The sequence below is a fragment of the Leptonotus elevatus genome, chromosome 19 (assembly GCF_054856555.1).
Source record: "Leptonotus elevatus isolate MCC_2025b chromosome 19, RoL_Lele_1.0, whole genome shotgun sequence".
NCBI lineage: Eukaryota > Metazoa > Chordata > Actinopteri > Syngnathiformes > Syngnathidae > Leptonotus > Leptonotus elevatus.
Genome location: NC_141257.1, coordinates 2,071,905 through 2,095,835, shown reverse-complemented (window position 1 = coordinate 2,095,835; position 23,931 = coordinate 2,071,905). Strand labels below are relative to the sequence as shown.

The window sequence follows — 23,931 nt, the reverse complement described above, 5'->3', positions numbered from 1 at the left end:
TGCTTAGTTTTTATTTAAATGCTAAAACAACAACAACTTTAAACATGGGTTTGTAGTCTTTTACTTTTTGATAAACATGTTTCCAAATGTTAGCTTGAATTAACCTCAAAGACCAAGTGTCTATTAGAGGTTAGGATATTTAGTTTTTAATCACATAATTGTTTTTATTATGGAAAAGAATATGTTGCTTGTTAAAATAGATTACCGGTATTGTTGAGTATGTATGACAACTGATGTAATAATTAAAAAAAACCTTTTTTAAGTTTGTTTAATGGCAATTGTCCAACAGTGTCTTATTTGAGCCAATTTATGAATGACATATATATATATATATTAAAAAAAATTAAATCCTCCAGAGTATAGTCACATTTTCAACAGCCATTATAATTAGTACACTTGCACAATGAAATTGATCCATCTTGCTTTTCGCAAGATAACATTAATTATTATGAGTTGACATTCAGTGGGCTATTCCCTTGCATGATCTCATCATCTTGTGCAGTTCTAGCAAATGAATTAGCCAGTGTGTTTTGTTGTTCCGAACCTCCAATGAGTTCAGTCAAAAACAAGGCTTGCAGGCAAAGTGGTGGCAGACGGCAACATGTGACCCCCCCCCCCCCCCCCCCCCCCCCGAAGGCGTCACACGGATGCGCTTTTTAAAAACATTGTGATCAGCAAAAACCAGCACGTGCCACGGCCGGACGAGCGTGAACACGCCCACTCTCAGCGAGAAGGCTCTTAATCCCGGACTTCGGGCTTCAGTCACTCGCTCCAAACGCAACATCCTGACAACTTGTGAGTATACCTTTTGCCTTCATGTATATACCACCCATGTTTGATGATGTTTGTAGTTCTAACATCAGGTCAAGTGATTCGGCAACTCTTGCTTCCACTTTTTGATGAAGGAAAAACAGGAATTTTGTCTTTTGATGTGTGAAAGGCTGCGCTGATGCGTCACTAATTGTACGAACCCTGAATGACTAGATTACAATGCTGCTGTCGTTTTTACGTAACTTTTTTTTTTTTTTTTTTTAATGGATGCAAGTGCAATTGGTGGGGATGAAGACCACAGGGAGGCCGGAATGTCTCAAGTCCACCCTGGCCAAGTCTGATCCTCTCAGTCTTGTAAAGCCTCAATAATAATAAACAATGCATTCAGTCTCATGTTTCCCAGTTTATGTAACAGCAAGTCATGTTGACGTTAACTCACACTTGACCGCTTAGACACGTGCGCAATTTTTTTTTTTTTTTTTAAATTCCAAATAAGTGTTCTGTGCTCCATGCACGACGAGATGAAGTAAAAAATTAACCTATGGCAATTGTCGTAAAGTTGGCTTCAAAACACTTCCTGCTGCAGGTCACGCATTAATTCACAACTGAAAATAATAATAATAATGTCGCTACTTATATCTTCAGACCAGTCTTGGAGGGTCCCTATCCTGCATGTTTTCGATGTTTCCCTCCTCCAACACACTTGTTCTCAACCCTGGCCCTCGCGTACCCCTATCCGGCCTGTTTTCCATGTCTCCCATAGCCAACACAGCTGAGGATCGTTATCAGGCTTCATGCACAGCTTGCTAGTTAGCTGATCATTTGAAACACCTGTGTTGGCTGTGGGAGACATGGAAAACAGGCTGGCTAGCTGTACTCGTGGACCGCGGTTGAGAACCACTACTCCAACACACCTGATTCAAATGAGCAGCTCATCAGCAAGATCTGCAGAAATCTGATAACAATCCTGAGTATTTGAATCAGGTGTTTTGGAGGAGGGAAACATCAAAAACATGCAGGGTAGGGGCTTTCCAGGACGAGGTTGGTAACCCTTGCCGGATAGGATACTTTAAAACGGGTAGCATTTAGAGGTGTCAAACTCCGGTCCTCGAGGGCCGCTGTCCTGCAGATTTGAGATGTTTCCCTTCTCCAACACAGCTGATAATCTGCTCATCAGCAAGCTCTGCATACGCCTGATAACGATCCTGTTGGTTGGAATCAGCATGTTGGAAGAAGGAAAGCTCCAAAACCTGCAGGACACCGGCCCTGGAGGACCTGGATTGCCCAACCCTGATCTCGGACCAGGGCTCGGGTCTCATCCTTGCTGGTTTTCCATCCAAATCCTGTTGTGAGCACGACTAACTCCAAACCTTCTACCTTCTAGAAAAGAACCTCGGCCATGTCTGCGCTCACCCACCTTCTGGCGTGCCTCTTCGGCACGGGTTCCTGGGTGTCCATTAATGGTCTGTGGGTGGAGCTTCCCCTGATAGTCCCCCAGATTCCCGAGGGCTGGTACCTCCCATCGTACCTCTCAGTTCTCATCCAGATGGCCAACGTCGGCCCGCTCTTCGTCACCCTGATGCACCGTTTCCGACCGGGAGCCCTCAGCGAGACGGCGGTCGTTTACGCCATCATCGCACTGGGAACGCTTGCCAGTTTCCTGTTAAGCTTCTTCTGGAAGGAGACGGTTGTCGTAGCGGGGGCGCCCCGCAGCGTGGCGTTGCTCGTCCTCACCTTCTTCCTCGCCGTCGTGGACTGCACCTCCTCGGTTACCTTCCTTCCCTTCATGATGCGCCTCAAGCCTCAGTACCTCACCACCTATTATATCGGCGAGGGCGTGAGCGGCCTGCTGCCGGCCGTGGTGGCGCTGGTTCAGGGCGTCGGTGTGGTTCACTGCGTCAACGGCACCCAGGACCGAAACGCCACCGACGGTCTTCCGACGCTTCGGGCTGAGCGCCAGCCGGCCAACTTCTCAGCTGAGATCTTCTTCTACTTCCTGAGCGCCATGATGCTGGTGTGCCTGTTGGCGTTCGTTCTGCTCAACCATCACCCCGCCGTTGCCAGGGAGAAGACCAAATGCCAATACAGCAATGGAGTCAAGGATAAGAACTGGGTGGAGAAGAAGCCCATGATGGAGCCGTACAGACCCTCAAGACCCAAAAGCAGTTTTGGAGTTGGGACTTACAGCTGGATGCAGGTGTTTTACATCTTCGTGATCCTGGCGTGGACCAACGCGCTGACCAACGTGGTGCTCCCGTCGGTGCAGTCGTATTCGTGCATGCCGTACGGAAACAACGCCTATCACCTGTCTGCCACCATGGCGGCCGTTTCCAACCCTCTGGCCTGCTTCATCGCCATGTTTTTCCCAATAAGGTAAGTACGGGCACAGTGGTGTTGCTATCGATCTCGAACCTGCTGCTCCCTTGCCACCTGCCCAACACATGCCGTCACACCGATGGACAGTTTAGAGTCTTCAGTTAACCTACCACGCATGGTTTTGACATTTTGGGAGGAAGACAGAGTCATCGGAAAAAAACACTTCCTCACCATGCTGATGCACATGCAGATGTCGAGACACCTGGGAAGCTTTTCATTTATTAAAAGCATAATCTCATTTGTGACCAGATCCTTGTGGCTGATGGGGGCGCTGACATTGGTGGGCAGCGGCGTGGGGGCTTTTATAATGAGCATGGCCGCCCTGAGTCCGTGTCCGCTATTGGTGAATGACGTCTGGGGCGGCGTCATCATGGTGAGTTCAGGAAATCCTTATTATGGAGGACCAAAACGGTTATAAAAAAATATAATTCAAAAAATAAATGGAAATGGAAATAAAAACTAAATGCAAAAAAATATAAGAACTATATATATATATAAATAAAAACGCTCTGCTCTCACACTTAGTTATTTCATGCTGCAGACCCTCTGTCAGGATGAAATGTTATTCAAATGAAGGGGCGGTCCTAAGCGTGTCTTGGGTTGGGCTCAGTGTTTTTATTTATTGATTGAGTAATTTTATTTACATATTTTTGTATTTATTTCGACATTTATTTTTAGATTTTTTTTAATATTTTCTACATCTCGTTTTTTATTTTTGTATTTATTTTTACTTGATTTATGGAAATATATATATATATATTGTTTTTATATATTTTTTTGATTTCATTTTTTTATTATATTTTTTTATATCCGTTTTTTTATTTTCAGTTTTATTAATTTATTCATTCATTTATTTAGTTTTAATGTTGGCAATTTTGGTCCTTCATACTTTTCCGAGTCCAGTGAACCCTTGCTGAACATGAAGTATACGTTTCCTCCCTCACACTCGGCAGGTGCTGGCGTGGGTCTTCTTCGTCCTCACTCTGTCCTATGTCAAGGTGATCATCGGCGTGGTCCTGCGCGACGAGGGCCATAGCGCCCTGTTGTGGTGCGGAGCGGTGGTGCAGCTGGGCTCCCTTCTGGGTGCTGTCACCATGTTTCCCATGGTCAGCGTGTACAGCCTTTTTGCATCGGGCGACTCTTGCAACACCCGGTGTCCATGAAGGAGCCAATGTTTTTTGTTTTAACTGTGTTTACATGCTAACAGGACATTGAGCCTCCTTGGAAAGCAAACGTGATGATGAATTATTAAGTTACTTTTTGTTTGTGCGGTGTAAATAGCGAGGTTGTACTGCAGCTGCTCTCTTTCTAATACTGTTTGCAACTCAATTTATGTGAAAATGAAATACAAAACATACATTTCAGAACAATTTCATGTGAATGACGCAATGGTGCATGCTTTTTTAATTTTATTTCTATATCTCATGATCTTCCTGCAACGTGGATCAAATTGAGCAGACTAAAAAATGTAAAAAGTCAACATTAAAATTGAAATAGAGAAACTAGAAGCTTTTCCAGAGAACTTTTTTTTTAAATGTAATTAAACCGGATGTTTTGTTTTGAAAATGGAAATCGAATATATGACTATTTGTTGTTTTTTCGTTTGAGAATTATTCTTTTATTTAATAATTAAAAATAGAATGAACAACAGTTACACGGTTCATTCTACATTAAGCATTTATTTTTTTCACATTTATTCACTGATTCCCACCATTCCAAATCTACACACACTAATAATTCTATTTTTCTCATTCCAAAAATTCATATTTTACACGCACAAAATAAAAAAATAAAAACATTTCTCATTCTCCAGCAAAAAATCACGATTAATTTCCAAAGGCACATTTGTTGTGTTACCGGATTTTAACGCTAGATGGCGGTGTTACTCTGCAGATCCCATTGAAATTGTATTAGTAAGAGTAGATGCTACTGCTAGCGTGATTTTTGTGTGTGTCTACATTCTGGCCTTATGTGTGTCCTAACACCACAGCATTAAATGTAACCGATTCAAATTCTTCCTAGTTGAAATTCAAATCATTCAGCACATTCAATTCACCTTAGGCACCATCCTCCAACGTGTCCACAATTTCACGTGGGTGCAATTTTTTCTCAATGAAAAAAAATGCACAATGTGAAATTGATGCAACAGGTGTAAATATTTATTAGACAACTAGGAGAAAGAAAATCGTCAGGGACACATGCAAAATGTTCCATATGATTATGGAAATAGAATATCCAAAACAAAATACAGAGTGTGGGACATTCAACAATCAACCAATTAAAAATACGCAATAAAATGAAGGATAAACTACAGTATTTGTTGTTAAGGATACTGTTAAAAAAACACACACCAAAAAAAAAAAAACTGACCGAATGATTGTGACGAGGACAGCATTCAAACATTTTCAGCCAGCTAAGACCGGAAGTGCTCGACGGTGTGTGTAGAGGTAAAGCACGGGGTGCACAATGCTGGCCGCAGACAGGAGGGCGATGCACAGGGGCGTCAAAAGGCACCGCTTCCGGATGACGTGCATCATGCAAGCCACGGGGATGTAGCAGAGCAACGTCACGATGCAGGTGGCAACCACGGTGAAATAAGCCCGCTATGGAGGTAAATTTGGTGCAAAACTAACTTGTGCAAAAAATGTGTACCTGTAGAAAAAAGTCTAAATTTGTATCTGTAAAAGTCGTGATTTGTATCTGTAAAAAAAATGTGTGCCTGTAAAAAAAAAAATTGTGTCTGTAAAAGAAATGTGTACCTGTAAAAAAAAAATTTGTGTCTGTAAAATAAATTTGTACCTGTAAAAAAAAAATGTGTATGTGTAAAACAAATTTGTATCTGTAAAAACAAATTTGTACCTGTAAAAGTCATGATTTGTATCTGTACAAAAAAAATTTGTACCTGTACAAAAACTATAAATTTGTATCTGTAAAAGTTGTGATTTGTACCTGTAGAAATGACAACTTGTAGTCAAAGAAGTCGCCACTAGGAGTCACAAGTGGGTTTTCTGCTGCTGTCCAGTGACGTGAGTTTTGCCCCATTTATCTCGCTACAAAAGGTGCAAAACTGATTCGTACTTGTAGAGCGCCGTGATTTGTACTTGTAAAGAAGGGGGCGGGCTCTGGTGTAATGAAGGGTTGTTTTGACCAATCAAGTGAGAAGGATTTGAGCGGATTGGAGCGCAACCTCATTGGTTTAGCGAACGACGGTGGCGGGACTCGCGGAAGGATACAAGCAGGACACATCGTCGCCAACCAACATACATATTAAGAATACTTCTTAATATGTATGTTGAGGAAGAATACGTCAGTATTCTTAATATGTATGTTGAGGAAGAATACTTCAGTCGACTGAAGTATTCTTAATATGTATGTTGGTTGGCGACGATGTGTCCTGCTTGTATCCTTCCGCGAGTCCCGCCACCGTCGTTCGCTAAACCAATGAGGTTGCGCTCCAATCCGCTCAAATCCTTCTCACTTGATTGGTCAAAACAACCCTTCATTCACCAGAGCCCGCCCCCTTCTTTACAAGTACAAATCAGGCGCTCTACAAGTACAAATTAGTTTTGCTCCATTCGTAGCGCGACAAATGGGGCAGAACTCACGTCACTGAACAGCAGCAGAAAAACCACTTGTGACTCCTAGTGGCGACTTCTTTGACTACAAGTTGTCATTTCTACAGGTACAAATCGCAACTTTTACAGATACAAATTTATACTTTTTGTACAGGTACAAATTTTTTTTTGTACAGATACAAATCATGACTTTTACAGGTACAAATTTGTTTTTACAGATACAAATTTGTTTTACACATACACATTTTTTTTTTACAGGTACAAATTTCTTTTACAGACACAAATTGTTTTTTTACAGGCACACATTTTTTTTACAGATACAAATCACGACTTTTACAGATACAAATTTAGACTTTTTTCTACAGGTACAAATTTTTTGCACAAGTTAGTTTTGCACCAAATTTACCTCCATATGTGCGCGTTTCTTGTCTCGTGTGTGTAACTAACTGTATGTGTATGTTTCAAAGCATTTTCAAAAAAAGGTAAAAACAAACGTGTTCTAAACCTCATCAAAAAAACACCAACATTTATATATTAAAAAGTCAAAACAAAATAAAATCAAACTATAAATTAAAAAAATACCAAACTACAGTATTATGACCATGATGTGCGCTGTTTTTGTAGTGTGCACAAGTCACCACACGGCGTCGCTGTTGTAACACGTACTTTATTTACATGATCATTTCAGTCGTCTGATGTTCTATAAAAACATTTAGCTGAGTTTTGCATTCCCTTTTGAGTTTTTTTTGTATATAACATTTGATTTGCAAATGATGGCTTTGTTCCCTCATCTTAATAAAGCAAAGCACACGAGTTTTATTTAGTAAATAAACAAGTGTTTTGACCCGTTTTTGTAACTTAGATATACAACATTTATAGTAGCGATGATAAAATGGAGAACAGTAGTTTCATACAAAAAACATTTTATTGCGTTGAACAAATTGTTGCCATGTCCACATAAAAAAAAAAAAAAAAGACAAACTAAGCAACTTTCCCTCTGCTATTTGTTGGTATAGTTTGGATGCTTTACTGACAAATAAACATACAAATCCAACATAAAGCAGATTATATTAACAAGTGGCTTAAGAAGGATTTTTTGGTAAACTTCAATGAGATGTATTAAGACTCATAAATACATGCTGTATGGATAAAAAAAAAAAAAAAAGTAAGCTAATAGTAACTGGCTGCATGATAAACATGGTTACACAAAGCACATGCTAGCAGAATAAATATCTTTTTTTAAACTCCAAATAATATTACTATGTACTTATTGCTGCTGGTTATATTTTTTCTCCTTCTTTGGTCATGTGTGAAGTCAAGCTTTGCTGGATTTGAGATGATTTTGTTCTTTGGTCGTCATACAGAATATTATTTAGAATAGATTGTCTAAATGCGTAAAAATACATTAAAAATCTGTACAGGAAGTGCATGAAAGCGTAAAAAAACATAGCATACCACAGCTTGAGTACTTTTATTTAAAAATGCTCAAATGACTACGTTGGCATTTTTTAACTCGTTCACTGCCTTTGACGGCCACAGACGTCCAAGATGAATTTTTAACTGGCAGTGAATGACTTCAAAGTATTGACTTTGTTAAAAGGCACTTTTTCTTTGTGAATATTGCTATTTGTATGTACATGTTGTAAGTGTTAGGCACTGGATGCTTTACAAAGTGCAGCACAGGATTAAGACAAAATGATGCTTGGTCCTTTTTCAATGGAAATGGACTAAAAGAGCAAAAACAAGGCAGGAGTTGTTGGACCCTGGTGGTCAATAGCGACGGCAGTGGCTCCTCTTGCCGGAGACCAACCGCGCAACCTTTAAAGTGTCTTTGGGACTTCTTGTCCTACGCGTGGCTGTGGACCGAGATGCTGGACAGGTCGTTCCTGATGATCTCATTGACTGCAAGACCAGAAAGAGGGAAAAGAAAGAAAGAAAAATCAATGAAATGGTTCGATTTCTTTCTTCATTTCTTCCCGGGGGGGGGGGCGGATCAGAAAGTAACCGGTTTCATTTTCATATCACAAAAACCCAGCACTTGCTCAGGGGTGTGTAGACTTTTGCATCCAATCCACGCACACACACACATTCAAATGTGAACGGGACCGAGCGGCCCGCCGTGATCCTGCCCGCCCGCTCGCTAACCGTTTGCCGTGTCCTACTTTTCATCGCGCCGCCGCATTTCAGGCGCGCGATCGGATTGGACAACAAACGTCAATGTATCGACGGCCCCAAAATAGTTTGCGAGTGACGCCGAGGGCGGGCGAGAGGCCCCGCGCTGTGAACGACATTCACGTCAAACAACCTTCGGAAACGCTACCAAAGAAATACTTTCTGTTAAGAGTTCCAAAATAACATGCGACGCAATTTCTTTCTATTTCTTCTTGTCGAGGTCAATAAACATGTTTGAAGGAAACAAGTCACTCGTTATTGAGGCTGCAGTGACACGCTAATGACTTAGCGTGCTAGCAGGAAAGCGAAGGTGCTTATGACTTGTTGCCTTGTTGGAGCAGGCGGCTGCTGGCTTTTCAGATGAAGTCATACAGGAAGCCGCTTCCGGTCCCGCGGATGCACGCCGCAGCTGGCGCCGCCTGATACGGAGGTCCAGACACACACACACACACACACACACACGTGTGCAAACTCTCTCACACACACGCACACACAGGCGAGGAACTCCCAAACAATTACGGGGACGGCACGGCCGGCCTTTGCCAAAACGGCTTTCAAACAGCAGCCGCCAGCGAGGATATAAAACAAACGCACCCAGGCCCCGCCCACCCCCCCCAGTTTACTGCCGCGTTCTGGTCCAGACCGCAAGCCGCGAGATGTTCTTGGCCCGCCTCCTCGGGGCTCCTGCCGGGTTACTGCGAGACGCTCGCGGGCGCACCAACTCAACGCTTCTTCTGCTTTTTCACCCAAAAACGGCAGAAAGATCCAAAAAGTGGCAAAAAGCGGCACGTCGGTCATTTCATTATATTTTAGAGCATATTATAATAATTATAGTTATATTAGTAATAAATCATTGAGTATTAAATACATAACATTTTAAATAATTGAATGACATTTAATAAATAACATTTAATATGTAATTCATAAAATGTTCAATAAATAAAAGGCAATATTTGAAAAGTATTACATAAATCATATCATTTAATTTATTTAATAAAAAAGGCTACAATTGATAGAAAAAAATAAATACATCAAATAATAAGGTATTGGTTACTAGTGGAGGCCGCTGATACTCGTCACAAATACTTAAGGTTAAAACTTTTTTTTTTTTTTATCTGCCATTGAGTAAATCCTCCTCGGCAGTAGGTGGCGCTATACTCTCAGAGTTTTTTGTCGTTGTATTTGCCTACTCGAACAGTTAAAACTCATACTGGTATCAGTCTAGAAAAAAAAAGTGGTATCGAACATCCCCAGTAATAATTCATGTGAAATAATGAATATTAATGAAAATAAATGAATAATTAATGTCTTAGTTACCATTAGTTAGTTTAATAAAGGTACTGAATCAATTTAGTATTGTCCATAATTATTTTAAACATCGTAGTATATTAATGGACTAATTAATCTTATCATATTAAATATCATTGGCTTTAATATAGGAAAAAAATATGTTAAAATTGCATTCAAAGTTAAAGTTTAATGAATTGTTTCTTTAAAAAAAACTTAAAGATTAAATGTATTGTTTGAAAGTTAAATACAACTGAACTGCACTGAACATATGAGCTATACTGAATGAAAAAATCAAATGAAAAAAGTTGAAGCCACTTCACAGCATGCGTCGTTTGAACATTTCATTTCGTGATTCTTTCGTGTACCACCAGAGGGCGCCCACATTCCGCACTTTGCAGAAACTACAACGCCGTCCAATCAGAGGCGCTTTTCAAATGATGAACGTCTTCTCGCTCCCAACGCTGCCTAATTGTGACAGCCGGTGATAAACAATCACGCGGAAAGTTCCAGAAAGAAGCTGACGGACGGACGCCGCGGGACGTTCTCGAGCCTCCCCTCGACTTTGTGCGCGCCGTCCATCTTTGCGGCAAGTCCAATGGCAGGTGTCCTCTTACGGAAAGCGTGAGTCACGGCGAGCAGCGTCTGGCGGGCCCGCGTGTTGACCGTCTGGCCTGCGAGCGAGCGACTCCTAAAGGCCGAGCGCCATTAGCGCTTGATTTACATGTCAGTAAAAATAGCGCTGGCGGCGTTGGCGGGACAAAGGCCAGCGAATATGTCTGTTTTAGGTTGAAATGTTGAAAACAGACGCACCAGCACCCCCCCCCCCCACCCCCCCAAATCTTCAAACTGTCTGCAGCAGCTGCGACTTGCATAAGAAGAAATGCGCAATCGTTTGAGCTCGGCAGCAAATGCACCAAATCACATAACATGGCACGTCTTGGTATTTTTATTATTTAATATTTACATACAAATATATATTTGGTAACTTTTCAATGGTATCAATATTGATAATTGTTTGTAGTACTAATTAAATATCTTGGAAAAACATAGATATTAGAAACTAATATGGTTAAAAAAATAATTAAATTATATTTTTTGAAGTGTTGTATTTTTCTCTTTTATTATTATTCTTTTTTTTATCAATTCATCAAATTTTTATTTTTATTTGCTTATTCAGCATTTTATTTATTGGATACTAATTTTGTAAATATATAATAAATATATTTCCACTGTATATATATTTTTTAATCAGATGACTTTATTCATGATTCGTTATGATCTTTATTTAATATTTAATTTAGTATGAGCGTTTATTTATTAAATACATAACTTAATAATAAGGCCAGTATTGGTACTTGTCCATCCCTAACAATCACATATTGATGAAAATTTATTATTTTCAATAATAATAATAATAATTATTATTATTATGATTATTTTTAATAATATCATTTATATTTTATACATATTATGTTCATTAAATTTCATGTTATACTTTCATATTGTGCTGCTGTTTTGGTAAAAAAGGGGCTCAAAAGTTAAATTCCGAGACGCTCATGTTGAAATATAACTTTGAAAGTAATATAATAAAAATAATAAATCTTACATTGTGGAAGAAACGAACCCTGTTCCCGTAATAAAACACGACGCTAATTATGTTGCAGCTCCGCGTAGCGACCGTTCACGAGGCCCGAACACTGCAGACGTCCGCTCCCGACTTGTAAAAACGTCACGGCTACAAAAACGCATCAAGCGCTGAAAAAGCGAAGCGAAAGAACACATTTCAGTCCCAAACGCGCACCCGCGTCTGACTTTCAACTTAACGAGTTCCATTCCAGGAGAGAAAGATTACACCTGAGTGCCGCCCGCCAGGCACCCGGCCGAGGCCTTTCATGACGTGACCCACCACATGAAAACGGCCGGCGGAGAAAACAGGCAAAATTGCGGCCGCCCGTCTCCGAAAGCCATCATTATGGTCGCGGCGGCGGCCCCGACTTTGACGTCATCGCATTAGCGTAGCGAGCCAGGCGTCAAATCCCACAAGGGGGACTTGTTCACAAACTGGAACAAGGAGCGCACTTTTGGTCAAGATTCTTTGCATTCTCGTGTCTTTTTGGCATCAAAACTGAAGCTGCCTGTGCATTGGAATCATGCAAAGGCCCATGACGTAGCCTGCTAGCTAAAAAAGCTATCTCGGCAAACAGGAAGTGGCCCTGCCCGACAACGAGGACTTGTGCAGAAGCTGGAACAAGCAGTAAGGCTTTGGTTGCGTTTCTCTGAAAGAGAAAAAAAAAAAAAGTACTAAAGGACTTTTTGAGGCCCCGTTTTGGGGTACCAACTTCTGGGGTGCCCGAGCTAACATTTGGCTCGATGGCGTTGACTTTTGGCACCACCCACTTTTTGAAAAAAAACCCCTAACAATCACCACAGTTTAGTGCAGAATTTTATTACATTTCTATGTTAAAAAGGTACCAAATACCCAAAAAAAATTTTGCCCCGCCCCCCCCCCGTATTGGGGTACCATCTTCTGGGGTACCATAGCTAAAGTTGCCTAAATGGAGTTGACTTTTGGCACCAACCAGTGTTTGAAAATGAAACTTTAATGAAAATGTCAATTTCTTATCTATCTTTTGTATTTCAAAAAAGGTACCAAAAAAGGTACTAATTGGCACCCCGTGTTGGGGTACCAATTCTGGGGTGCCGTAGTATTCAAGTTGCGAGATGACTTTGGGCACCACCAACAGTTTTTACAGCAAAAGTTGAAAAGCTGCACAGTTGGTTCATGAATTCTCTGCGGTTCCATGTCAAGTTTGTGGGAAACCTTTTTCTGGGGTACCACAGCTTAAGTTGCCATTAGGCCCCGCCCTCCATTTGTATGCGGCAACGAGAACCGTTTTGGAATTCTTGATGTTTCCAAATGAAATGTTTGTAAAATAGCAAAGACTTTTTGTAACTCCAAACTGGGGTACCAACATCTGGGGTATCGTCGCATAAGCGGGTCCAGATGTGCTTCCCACTGTTTTTACAACAAAACTGCAAAAAGCATCACAGATGGGGGAAATCCTTCTTTGTGTTTCCAGGTCCAAACATTATTGGCACCTTGTGTAGGGTTAGCAACTTTTGGGGTACCATTGACCAAGTTTTTTTTTTTTGTCTTTCCTGACACAACCTGCTAAATGGTATCCAGGCTTGTGATCAGCACCAGAGAGCTTTACTCGAACCTGCACCCGTGGCAATGGAGTTGTTTGGAGGTACCGAAAAAAATACTACTCACCGTCGTCGAGGTACATCTGGTCCAGTTCCTGCGGTTCCTCCTTGATGCTGACGCCCAACGGCGGGGGGCTGCCGTCATCCCGCACCGAGGTCCGCCCCCCGCTCTCCGCCACCTTGGCGGGGCCGCCGCCGGGGGAGAAGGCGGCCTCGGGGGTGGGAGGCCGAGATGGCGGCTGGAAGCGGCCTGGGGTCTCCTGGATGATGGATGCGTGGGGCGAGGGGAAGGGCGGGGGGGGCAGCGCGGCCGGCGACAGGTCGCGTCGTTTGGGGCTGGCGCCGGGGGAGGAGCCCGGGTTGGGCTTGGGTGCCGATCGCTGCTGCGTGTACGTCAGCTGGGGCGGGAAGTAAGGCTTGGGGTGCCCGGCGGGGAGGCCGGGCCCCAGGGGGGCGCACGCCAGGGGGGCGTCGTAGTCGTCCCTCGGCTCGGTTTTGATGGTCGGAACTGAGCGGGAGAAGAAGACGGCGGGTCGTGAGTCAGCGCATTTGCACGCGAGTGGGCTTGTGGCTAGGATACACAAAACAAACACTTGATCAATGAGACCTTGTGTCTGATGACTCATAGAAACATTCAAGCAGCGGGAGAACAGACGCTTGTTTTCTTTGGGTCACGCTTGCGCCCGCCACGTCCAGTCAAAAAAAAAAAAAGCGTGACACACAAAATGGTGACTGGAAGCGGTGGACGCACTCGTACTCAAAAAAATGGCAAATCCAGGTCCAGGACGTAAAAACCCGGACCTGGATTTGCCACCTCCGCTCATACTACGCTGCAAGATGGAACCCACGCGGTCGGCGTTTACCTGCGGAGGTCACGTAAGTGAAGCGCTGGTACTGACTCCGTTTCCGCTTGCCGTTGCAGACGTAAAAGTTGACGTGCGCCGGCGCGGAGAGACGCTGGTTGCGGTAAGGCGGGATTTCCACCAGCAGCGTATTCTGAAAGACAAAGTCCACGCACTCAGATGCGGCGCCCTGGAAAGTTAAAAAGTCCTGGACGGCAGTTTTCACCGATCACCGTCAAATTCGGCGGACGCGGTTTCGGTTTGGAGCGGCCCCCCTTTTTTGGCGAAGTGCCTCAATAAAGTAAAAGTAAGCCAAAAATTTCCCAGTTTTGCCGATCAACACAAAATTAGGTGGCCAAGTACAATAAGAGGACGCGCAAAAAAAGTCTCACGGACCCGCACCTGGAGTCAAAACAGGAAGTCATCCATTTTGACTCTAAGCTTCAATTTTGGTCCAAACTCCAGGACGCGTCGTTTGGCAGGTTCCCGCACATTCCGAGCCGCTCGCAGCTGTAAATTCATCTTTGCGTTAGCTGTTTATACGTTCGATTATTTTCGAAGTGGACTCAATGAAGTCGAGTGAAGCCAATTGAGGCTGCGCCGGCGACTTTATAAAAAAACAATGAATGTGATTAAAAAGCCGTGAAACGCTTCGCCATCTGCGGCGGTCGCGACACAGTGGACGCATTTTTAAATGCGCGTGCCGTACCCGCACCTTGAAATGTTGTGACCTTCAACGTGAAGCGTTAAAAGCAGGGAGGAAAGAAAGACGCGGGACAAATTGGGCTTTGTGCACAATTATGACTCACCCAGATGTGATGGATGGCATTTTAATCGTAAAAGTAAGGAAGTAAATCACAACAAATGCAGCGCGCGGGCGCGCGACGGAGGTCGGCGAGCTATTGTGCGGCGCCGGCCAAGTGTTCCAGCACTTTCTGTAATATGCATGTGTGTGCGTGTGCGCAGAAAGCCGGGGAGCAGGTGCAGCGCTTCACACAAAAATACCCTCTAATCCCCCCACGACCCCCCCCCCCCCCCCCCCCCCCCCCCCCCCGCTCTCCCACACTCACAGTGCGCCGGACCGGCGGCTCCGCTAAGCAGGAAGTTCACCAGGAAAAAGGTGGAAAATAGGAGACCAACAAAGTCTGGCACCGTCGTGGGAAATATGGAAGTTGTTTTGTTTTTAAGGTGCTGGTGTTTAGGCCTCCCTGATTTTACGTTTTTTGGATTTGTTGGGGTCTGGATGTTTCTTGGGCTGGGGAGGAGTTCTGGTGGGGGGTGTCTGGTCGGTGCTGGATTTCACCTTCCTTGGTTTTCTTTGGTCCTTCCTCGGGTCTCCTGGTGTTCGGTTTAGGTAAACGGTATGAGATTTTTTCTAATAGGTTTTCTGGTGAGCTAACAAATACACGCACGCACGCACGCACATACACACATACTCACCCACACACAAAAAAAAATAATAATAATAAAAAAATAAAATAAATAAAAGAGCAATGATGATGACATTTCCGAATGAACAATACTGAGCTCTTAAAAAGAAAAGAAAAAAAAAAAGGTGCTGGTGTTTAAAATATGAGCTCATCTGGTACACTTGCACTCATCTATTGAGATCCAACAGGAGACATCTGTTAAGATAATATTAACGATGAGAGGATTCATTGAGCATTATGTGTGAGGTTAGAAGTCGCCGGCTGGGTTTGGGTTTGGGTTAGAGTTAGGCCAGGTTGGACCCAAGCCGCACAAATGGATCCGGAGCAAGAGACGACGGGGCGCGGTAAAATGGACAATTTTCTATATGGAGTCCGTGCCGGTGGGCGTGACGTCGAAAAACCAATCAATGTGTACCTAATGAAGTGGCCGATGAACTGCATGAGGTTCGAAGTGCCACCAAGCCCGGTTGGACCCAAGCGGCACAAAAGGAACCGGCGGCGCATGTGACAGGCAAAATTAAACGACAGATTTTCTAAATGGAGTCTGTACTGGTGGATGTGATGTTTTGGGCTCGGGATCTCGCTTATTGTGTACCTAATCAAGTGGCACGTGACCTTTTCTGAGGTCAGCACTGACACAAAGCTGAGTTGGACTGATTCCGCAAAACTGGGCCCCCCCCCCGATAAAATCACTCATCTACGAAATAGAGTCGTGTCTTTGCCGATTATAACCAAACTGGTTCAACTTACATGCTTGGAGGCATCTCGGTCCACTTTGGCCTCGGTCTCCCATATGTGATGCCCGTCTGCGAAGGAGAAAGGAAAATACACATGAGAAGAAAAAAAAAACGTGCGCGCAAAAACGAAGAGGTGGAAGGAGCACCGCAATCATCGTCTGTTACATCACTGATGGAGAAAGCAGCAGGCGACGTCACACCGTCTGACCCTCGCGAGCTCAAGTCCCCTCGGAGAGAGCGAGAAATATGATGCCTCCCCCCCCCCCCCCAAAAAAAACCCTGAGTCATTCCAAGGAGATGAGCGACATCTCGTGCGGGGCCTCGACGAGTCAACGCGCGCGGAATCCCAACGGCAGCTGGCGAGCTCGTTAGCCCCGCCGCGTCTGGAAAGTCGCCTCCGAAACGCTCTGGGCTGCGTTTGGCTCTGCGTCACGTTGAGGAGCTTTTCGAATATTTTGGGTGATTTAGGGTCAGAATATTAGAAACACTTCTCAGTGTTGTCGATGCAGTGCTCGTCTGACCTACAATTTCTCAACTTGGGGGTCGAACCCGAGGCAAAATTTCAGGTAACATCGCCGCTTGAGCCAAGTGAAAACAAAATGTCGCAATTAAGGTACTGCATTTGATATTTTGTGGATTCGGGGTCGGAAAATATTACAAGCAGCTCCCAGTGTTTGATATATAGACATACGGGGGGGGGGGGGGGGGGGGGGGGGGGGGGGGGGTGAGAGGTGCCGGGGTCTGCCACTGACAGGATTGTGGATGCGGGAAAAGCCGAGCACGTTGCCGCTATGTTTCCAATCGCAGAGTGGACTTCCAGCTGCCCGTGACCTCACTCGCCAAGCATCTCCCTCCTTGGACGAGGACCCCCCCACCCCCCCCCCCCCCCCCAACCAAACAATTCAATGTCGGAATGCCTTCTCACCATGTGCTCTTCAGACACTGTTACGTCTTCCCTTCCAGTTCCAGATCACAAAGGATCAATCGGTTGAGTGCGAATGGATTCATGAGTTTTTATGAGGTCCTGATGGCACTCAAGAAACCTTCACTAAGGATTGAACCAAACCCTAATCATAACCTTCGAACCCTAATCATAACCTTCGAACCCTAATCATAACCTTCGAACCCTAATCATAACCTTACCCCTTACCTTAACCCCCAATTCCAACCCTAAGGCGTAACCATCCTCAATTGAAACCACATAGCCCCCCCCACCCCCCCGTTAACCTGAACCTCCCCCAAATCTAAACCCCCTCAAATCTAACTCATAACCTTAATCCAACTGCAGCCCGCCAACTCCAACCATCGTAACCAGTCCAGATCCCAAATAAACCCTCGTCCCCCAACTGGGGGAGTCCTTGATCCTAAACTCTCCAAGCCTAACCTTAAACCTCACCTCGTCGTGTAACCCACAAAACAGGAATAGTATGATTCCAAACCGACAAACGGCAGCAAAAAAACAGGCCCGGTTGCTGGAGTGATACCCATTTGTATCCTTGAGCAAGGCACTGAACCCCCAGCCGACACTCCGTTAGGACAGCGGTTCTCAACCGCGGACCCCCCCTATCCAGCCCGTTTTCCATATCTCCCCCAGCCAACACAGGTGTTTTCAAACGATCGGCAAGCTCTGCATGAAGCCTGATAACGATCCACAGCTGTGTTGGCTGAGGGGACCATGGAAAACAAGCTGGATTGGGGTCCTCGAGGACCGGGCTCGAGAACCGCCACGCTAGGACATAGCATCTAAAACTTCTGCTTGCGCTGGTGTGGGCCACTAATTGTGACAAGTGTTCTTGAATGTGTGAAGGTTCTAAGAACTTGCAGTGCCAAGAGTGAACAATCCTCGTTTTGGAGCGGCACGAAATTGGGCACCCGCCTCCTGCATATGTCAGAATTTTGACCCGCGTTCTACCCCTTTGCGCCGATTTGCGGAAATTGAGGGTTTATTCAACCGCAAAAAACATAGATGAAACCCTCCTTGGGGGAGGTCATGAAAGATGGCGCCACTGGAAGGGAGCTTGTGTTTATATTTGTCTCCATTACAGTCGGATTGATGATGAGCAGGTACCAAATGTGACAGGAGGAAAGCATGTGAACTTCTTTTGTGTATTTCATTTGGACCTCACCTCCGCTGCGGTTTTGAAACCCAAAGACATCAAAGAGCCTTTCAAGTCAATGTGTACTTTCTTTGTCCAGGGTTCAAAGTTCAATCTTGTTACTTTCTAAGACAGCACAACCGTCTCTCACCGTTTGCCGTTGCCGAGGACCGGGTTCCGGTACCGTGGCGGTTCACGACTGCGGCCGTAGTAAAGAATTAAAAGGACCTATTTGATAACCGCAGAATGTTCCGGAGCAAGAGGGCAACATCTGCTGCGCTGATCCAGACCCCCAACCCCCCCTCTATCCAAGCTACAAGCCCCTCCCCTTTCCCCTCTGAGCACAATATGGTTCTTAGCTCTCCGGCCCACCGTGCTGGACAGGGTCCAATATTATCCCAAGTTCAACACTTCTTCCCTCCTCCCAAATAAACCCAGTGCACTTCTGCCGACGTGAGCCCGAAAGCTCGGATGCACAATAGTGTGCAGTAAAAAGCGAAGTGTCACTGTAGCTTCATAAAGGGACTCAAACGGGACCCTTGTGCTGACTAATTGGGTCAGGGTGGAGGCGCTTTGGTGCCGAGAGTCCAGCGGCGGCGAGGCTGGTAAGGTACAGTAAACACAAACACGTGAGCTCAAAGGGAACCCTTGTCTATGCTTCTTCCTTCTCGACCGCCACGAGAAAAAAACTGCACAAGGTCTCTCGGGGAGGTGGTGGGTACGTAACCCTTGACCCTGACCCAAATCCCCAAACGCTAACCTTTACCCCAACTGTAACCCTTAACCCTAACCCCCCCCTGCTAATCGTCCCTTACGAATGAACACAAAGTGTGCATTATCCTCCACTGGACCCCGCGTGCGGCGCTACCCTCTTGAGCAGGGGTGGGCACACTCTGTCCTCAAGGGCCGGAGTCCTACAGGTTTTAGATGTTTCCTTTCTCCAACACAGCTGATATATGATCAGCTCATCAGCAAGCTCTGCATAACCCTGATAACGAACCTGTCGATTGGAATCGGCTTGTATTGGAAAAGGGAAACATCCAAAACATGCAGGACTCCGGCCCTCGAGGACCGAGTGTGCCCACCCCTGCTCTTGAGCCTGAAGCGTTTCCAAGCCAACACAACACGGTTCCGCAAAAAAAAAACGTGGATTCCAAGCGGCGGTTCAGTGAACGCATCAGAACTGAAAGAGAAAAAGACGGCGGCAAAAAAAAAAGCGGAACGACCCACCGCGCTCGACTCGAACGCTAACGCCGCGAACGGAATCGCGGCTTTCACTCGCGGGCCGGTGCTTTTCGGTCATCTTTGACGGGCCGTCTGGCCTGGCGTGATGAACGCGAGCGCCAAGAATAACAGCGAGCCAGGCTGGGTTTTGAGCCTCGGAAGAAAGGCAGAAGAGGAAGGTTCGGATTGCGCAAAAAAAAAAAAAAAAAAGATAAAAGGCTAACGTTTAGCATTACGACTCCTCAATTGATTTGAAATGTTAAACAAACAAAAATGTGAAACTCGTCTGGGATTTGAGAGCGAGCACAAAGACGGAAAAAATGGTAACCCCGTGCCATTTGTGGGGGCGAGGCCTGCTGCAAACAATAATAACCATAAAAAAAAAAAGGCTTTGTTTTATTCACAGACGGTGTCGTAATCCCATAATCTGCTCTTTTGTCTCCTGTTGTTCACCGTCCTCCATTGAATTGTTTGCTTAGCGCCCTAATAAATCCTCAGACGCCTCCAGCCGAACCCGACACCGCCCAACAAATCCTGACGTGGACCAAAAAGCAGCAATTTCCCAAATGGGGTCGCCGCTTATCGGGTTTCGGCATCGGAAAGGGGAAAAGAGAGACGAAGGCTGTTTCATAGATTACGGGTCCGATGTCTGAGGCCCGGTCGAGAAAATCTGGGCCACTTGATGCTATCTGCGTTATTGGCGACGAGGCCAACGTTGTCGCCGTTTGCAGGTGCGGGTGCGGGTGAGCAGGTGGAGGTATCGCCGGATTACCAGCAGTGACGCAGTAACAGTCTGAGTTAGCTTTCGCTCGAGTATTGAGAATCGCCGCGAGCCGAGGTATTGATTTAACATTGGCTTTGCTGTCGTCCATATTGAGAGTTGCAGTTAATCATTTAATTAATCGTCTCATGTTGCCAAACAAGACATGCAGTGAAAGTAATAATTAAAAAAAAATACATTAAAATGAACCTGCCGTTTTATTTTTATTTTATTTTATAGAGATATACATGTAGTTGTATAAAATGATAGTTGTGTTAGGTATATTGGTTTATCAGAATGATAATAACAACAACAACAATAATAATAATTTTAATTGTATTTTTTTTCTTTGGAAACAGTTTAAAATGGCTGTGCAGAATATAGTATTATATTAATAGAAAGTAAAAATGAATGTTAGAAATATGTTAGAAATAATCAAAATATGTATATAAAAAGTATATGCATTTAAATAATTATGAATAATATTTACTTAAAAAATTGTTTTATTAAAAATATGGTGCTGTTAATGTTTGTTTATTTTGATAAAACAATATAGATATGAAAAATTATATTTAATCAAAGTTTTACAAAAAAATAAAAACAAATTGATTATTGATTTTTTGGCCATAAAAGAAAAATATAATACAAATATTATTAATAATTATTTACATTTAGATGAAACTATACAATAAAACAATAATTACAAGTATTAAAAATGCACAATTGTATCGAATGCAAACCAAATCTGTTTTCACATTTTAAAACTTGGTTGTATGGATCTGCAGCAAGTTGTATTTAATGTCACGGGCTTGCGTACTTAATGAAGTGGCCGCTTTTCAACTCTGCTGGAAACATCCACGAGGTCCTTAAAGGGGAAAGCAGGGCTTTCCTCCTGTGTGAGTCATCGGCATGCGCGCACACACACACACACACACACACACACACACACACACATTTGGAGCGTTGTTTGTCATCTGAGTGGAAACACAGTGGAGATTGTTGGCCTCTCAAGCAGAAAACTAAACAATTGATGGTTTTTGTGTGTTGGCAGCCCGTCGAGGCGGGCGAGTGGACGCGGCGGGGGCACCCCGTGCTGCCTACGTGTGTTAGCGCAGGGGAAACTCTGAGACACACACACACACACACACACACACACACACACACACACACACACACACACACACACACACACACACACACACACACACACACACACACACACACACACACACACACACACACACACACACACACACACGCACACACACGCACACACACACACGCGCACACACGCGCGCGCGCGCGTCCCCGTGCTTTGTGGGAACGTCCAGCAAGGAAAATCCTCTTTGGAAGTGCGGAAGAATGATGACATAACAAGAACGCGGCTTTGTCACGTTGTGAGGACACGACTTGGATGGCCGCGTGCAAGGATGGAAAGGCAGGAGGGTGTTTCCATGGCAGGATTGCCCGGGAATGCGGCGCGGGCGCCAAACTCGGGGAAACCCTCGTCAAGGACGGCGCGCGTCCGAGACCAAAGCCGGGTCGGCCCCGGGGTCCAAAAGACAGGCGAGCTTCGTGCTTACGGGGGGGGATGGCTCCCGCTCTGGACGTTTGATTAGGTACGCCAGCACTTACAAAGATGATAAGGTTCCGTTTTGATTGACTCGGTATTCCACTTTAAATCATTCAAACAATGATAAGGTTTTGAAGGTTTTGCTTACAAAGTAGGGTTTTACGGCAGTTAAGAGTTTCAGATCTTGGTTTCAACTCAGGCTTAGGCTTTCAAATTACAATTTGAAATTTGAGAGATTCAAGCCTGGCTTCGAGTTTCAAATGAGGGTTTTTCAAGTCAAGGTGAGGGTTTCAAGCCTGAGTCAAGGTATTAAATCAGGGTTTTCGAGCAATTCAATGTTTGAGAAACCAAGTAGGGTTGCACGCATGGGTAAGAGTTTAAAGTCAGGTTAGGGTTTCAACCTAATGGTTAGGTTGGGTTTCAAGTCTGGGTTAGGGTTTCAAATAAGTTATGTTTCAAACCAGAGCTAGGATATCAAGTCAGAGTCAAGATTTCAAATGACGGTTTCAAGCCTAGCTTAGTGTTTCAAATGAGGGTTTCAAGTCTCAAGAGTTTCAAACAAGCCTCAGTTCGGGTTTCAAAGGAATTTCAAAATTCAATTTAGAAAAAAAGGGTTTGAGGCCTAGGTTAGTGTTTCAAATGACGGTTTCAAGCCTGGTTTTTAAATTAAGGTTTCAAGCCCCAATTATGGTCTTAAACAAGGGGGGGTTAGTATTTCAAACAAGGGTTACGGTTTCAAGTCTTTATTAGGGTTTTAAATTGGAATAGTGCAGGTGTACCTAATGAAACGACCCGTTGGTGTGTATTTACATGTGTTGCCTTTGTTCATTTGTCTTTGTCACTGAAATGCATCCTGTTATCGCATTTTTGACACTCAGACGCCATGAGTCACGAGTGCGGGGGTAACCCTTTCCTTCCTTCCCTACGTTCCTTCCCTTGCCTGCTTCCCTCTTCGCCCGGTCGTCTCCGTGCCGCCGGTGGAACAATGAAAAGGCTTCCCTTGTTTTTTGGAAGCGCACGTGCAAACGTCACGTTTTTTTTACCCCGCCGAGGCCAATCAAGAAAATTGCTGTTTGTAAACCAACCAACCGCCTCCTCCACCTCCTCTTTTCCCTCCAAACCCAAATAGCTCGCAGTCAGAAACGCGCGCACGCGCATGTGTGTGTGCGCGCGCGCGCACAGCCTGCTGAAGAAGGCAATGGAAAGTTGTGCAAATGTAAATGTGCTGGGTTAAAAATACAGCACATTAATGTGCACCACATGTGGCACTCTGGCAAGGATGGAAGGGATTCTGATGGGAGGGGGCGGAGGAATAGTCCTGGGGCTTCTCCAGGGGAGACACATGCTCACAGACACACACTTGCTCTCACACACACATTGCTCACCTTGAGCCTTCTCCACAAACACCACCTTGGAGTCAGCCTGGAAGTTGTGCCCGTCCAGTTTCATGGTTTGGCCTCCGGGGGCAGCGCTGGTATCCAAGCTCTGCTTGTCGACCAGGGGCAGTTCTTGAGCTGACCTCTGGGCTGGATGTGAGAGAGCGGGAGGTTAATGTGAGAGAGTGGGAGGTTAATATGAGAGGCAGTCAAGAGACTGATTTCAAGATAAACCAACAGGCCCATAGTTGATACTCAACTGAGGCCTTTTTCTCCTCACACACTACTGAAACACTCTCACACATAATACTGATATGGTATAATAGACTAAAATACAGTCATGTTTATGAGACCATTTCAACAGTGTTGTGTGAGAGTGTTGCAGTGGTGAGTGAGAAAATCTCAGCAGTGAGTGTGAGAGTGTCACAGAAGTGTATGAGAGGATTTCAGTAGTGTGTATGAGTGTCTCAGTAGTGAGTGAAAGCTTCTTTGGGTGTGTATG

At 44.6% G+C, this 23,931-nt stretch overlaps 2 protein-coding genes across 5 annotated transcripts in view; one reads left to right on the top strand and one right to left on the bottom strand.

Annotated features, from left to right (window-relative positions):
- Positions 1 to 705: 705 nt before the first annotated feature.
- On the top strand, positions 706 to 4,594 carry slc52a3-2a (solute carrier family 52 member 3-2a). Its single transcript, XM_086062931.1, has 4 exons — positions 706 to 795; positions 2,156 to 3,144; positions 3,397 to 3,520; positions 4,101 to 4,594. The coding sequence occupies exons 2-4, from the start codon at positions 2,171 to 2,173 to the stop codon at positions 4,308 to 4,310; spliced, it is 1,308 nt and encodes a 435-aa protein (XP_085919057.1). The 5' UTR covers positions 706 to 795; positions 2,156 to 2,170; the 3' UTR covers positions 4,311 to 4,594.
- A 3,034-nt stretch (positions 4,595 to 7,628) lies between these two features.
- Positions 7,629 to 23,931, bottom strand: part of nfatc1 (nuclear factor of activated T cells 1) — a 29,041-nt gene continuing 12,738 nt past the window's right edge. The window contains exons 6-10 of one of the 4 annotated variants that reach the window (XM_086062489.1): positions 23,439 to 23,579; positions 16,414 to 16,469; positions 14,255 to 14,387; positions 13,459 to 13,962; positions 7,629 to 8,624 (exon numbers count right to left, since the gene is read on the bottom strand). In XM_086062489.1, the coding sequence (XP_085918615.1) occupies positions 8,569 to 8,624; positions 13,459 to 13,962; positions 14,255 to 14,387; positions 16,414 to 16,469; positions 23,439 to 23,579 (890 nt within the window). In that variant the 3' untranslated portion in view covers positions 7,629 to 8,568. Of the gene's footprint in view, positions 8,625 to 11,722; positions 12,461 to 13,458; positions 13,963 to 14,254; positions 14,388 to 16,413; positions 16,470 to 23,438; positions 23,580 to 23,931 lie in introns of those variants that run through there. The other 3 variants (XM_086062491.1, XM_086062488.1, XM_086062490.1) reach the window with 3 other exon arrangements.

Coding starts and splice junctions, on each gene's coding strand:
- slc52a3-2a (XM_086062931.1), top strand. CDS start 2,171: ATGTCTGCGCTCACCCACCTTCTGGCGTGCCTCTTCGGCACGGGTTCC. Junction 3,145..3,396: donor GCCATGTTTTTCCCAATAAG/GTAAGTACGGGC, acceptor ATTTGTGACCAG/ATCCTTGTGGCTGATGGGGG. Junction 3,521..4,100: donor TCTGGGGCGGCGTCATCATG/GTGAGTTCAGGA, acceptor CACACTCGGCAG/GTGCTGGCGTGGGTCTTCTT.